Source organism: Sinocyclocheilus rhinocerous, unplaced genomic scaffold (genome assembly GCF_001515625.1).
Source record: "Sinocyclocheilus rhinocerous isolate Xijiao unplaced genomic scaffold, SAMN03320098_v1.1 scaffold42, whole genome shotgun sequence".
Taxonomy (NCBI): Eukaryota; Metazoa; Chordata; class Actinopteri; order Cypriniformes; family Cyprinidae; genus Sinocyclocheilus; species Sinocyclocheilus rhinocerous.
In genome coordinates, this window is record NW_015627390.1 from 340432 (window position 1) to 342355 (window position 1924).

The following is a 1924-nucleotide window of genomic DNA, read 5'->3' on the forward strand; positions in this document are numbered from 1 at the left end:
AAAACGTTAACTAAAATTAAAATGAAAACTGAAAATATAAAAGTAAAATTTAATTCAAAATATTAACAAGTTGCCAAGGCAGCAATTCTCATTTTCATTTAGTTTATCTTTTAGTAAAATAACTAAAACGGAAATAAAATGAATAAAAACTGTGTAGACATATTTAAAAACAACATAAATAGTAAAAACACACAAAAAATTAGTAAAACGTTAACTAAAATTAAAATGAAAACGGAAAATATAAAAGTAAAATTTCATTCAAAATATTAACAAAAATTGTAGTAGTATATCAATGATACTAAAATAACTCAGTAATTTAACTAAAGAGTATTTAAAGAGACAGTTCACCCCAAAATTAATGTTGTCATCATTTACTCACCAAAACCATAATTCATCTTCAAAACATGAAGTTTAATGAAACCTGGGGTTTTCTAACTCTCCATTAAACAAGTCTTAAAAGTTCATATGAATCAAGCAGTTTGATCCTTGTCTTGTGAAGTGATTTGATTACTTTATATGATGAACAGATTTTTTTAGGCATACTAAAATCTCTGATCGTATCTCATCAAAAGCCTTGGATTAAACGCTCGGTTCATATGGATTTGACCTTTTGTGGAGACATAAACCTCTCAGATTCTTTATAAATATCTTAATGTGTGTTTTGAAGATAAATCATGGGTTTAGTGAGTAAATGATGACAGAATATTACATTTTGAGTGAACTGTCCCTTTATATACTCAACATTTTTTACTTACTGATAATCATTTATTGTAACGGATGTGAACGCTTGACTTGTAGTGCAAAAGTAGGATCATTTGTTTGCATGCATCTACATCTTACACGGATGTTTGCAGCACTTTCTTGTACAAAACATCAAGACTACCATAATAAACGCCTCTGGCCCGTGTGCAGGTCTTCCTCCCTCTGGCAGCTGGCAGGATCTGAAGGACCACATGCGGGAGGCTGGAGACGTGTGTTTCGCTGACGTGCAGCGTGACGGCGAGGGTGTGGTCGAGTTCCTCAGACGTGAGGATATGGAGTACGCACTGAGACGCCTGGACAGCACAGAGTTCAGATCTCACCAGGTCAGGGTCCTGGGGAACCACTTCAGTTCATTAAACAGAAAATTCAGACAAATTCAGTTCATCCCTCTGGGTTTTTTTTTTTTTTTTTTTTTTTTACATTTTCTGGGCTGGTAGATGCACGGGGGACCCGGTTATATCACTTAAACACAGTTTAAAGTTTCACTGTTTTTACGAGCTTGGTTTTTCACAGTATGATTTTTTTTCTTTTTTACACACAAACACACACTCCACCATTGCTTGTACTCCGGTTTTTAATCTAATAAAATCATTTTAAACTTCCTAATATTTATAAGACGGCAAAACTGTTAGACTAGCAATGTAATGTTACTGGTCAGGGCATCACTCTTTGCATGCATATACTAGATTTTTGTTTCCGTTTCTTTTGGATCATCCATCTTCATAGTTTCCACTAGGAAAAAAAGGGCTAAGCGTTGTCTAGTTATATATTGCCTGACAGCTCTGCTCTCTATCAATGAAATCAAAAAAAATTAATTTGCCTTGCCTAAAACTGTTTATTGTTTAATCTCTAATTGCCCTTTATCTTCATCTCATGCATTAATGATTTTAATTCCTGTGGGAAGATACGTATTTATAAAGCGGATAGTTCCGGTGCTTGATTCTGATTGGCTGAGCCGCGTTCAAAGCTGTAGTAAATTACTCTACAAACATACACCTTTGTTTACTTCTGTGTTCCTAGGCAACCACTTTGTTGCAACTGTTTCTGAGGAGCTACATTGTTTGGTGGAAGAATACTGTTTTTATTAATATCATTACACTTTATTTGCTCTGTTTTATTTTGTGAAACCTTACTACGTATATGGAATAACCGTTTTATAAAA

The 1924-nt window shown here is 33.9% G+C and overlaps 1 protein-coding gene across 2 annotated transcripts in view; it reads left to right on the forward strand.

Annotated features, from left to right (window-relative positions):
- The window catches only part of LOC107727778 (serine/arginine-rich splicing factor 9), a 14537-nt gene that overhangs the window by 4667 nt on the left and 7946 nt on the right, over positions 1–1924 (forward strand). For both annotated transcript variants that reach the window (XM_016537769.1, XM_016537777.1), the window contains exon 4: positions 913–1085. In XM_016537769.1, the coding sequence (XP_016393255.1) occupies positions 913–1085 (173 nt within the window). The remainder of the gene's footprint in view (positions 1–912; positions 1086–1924) is intronic.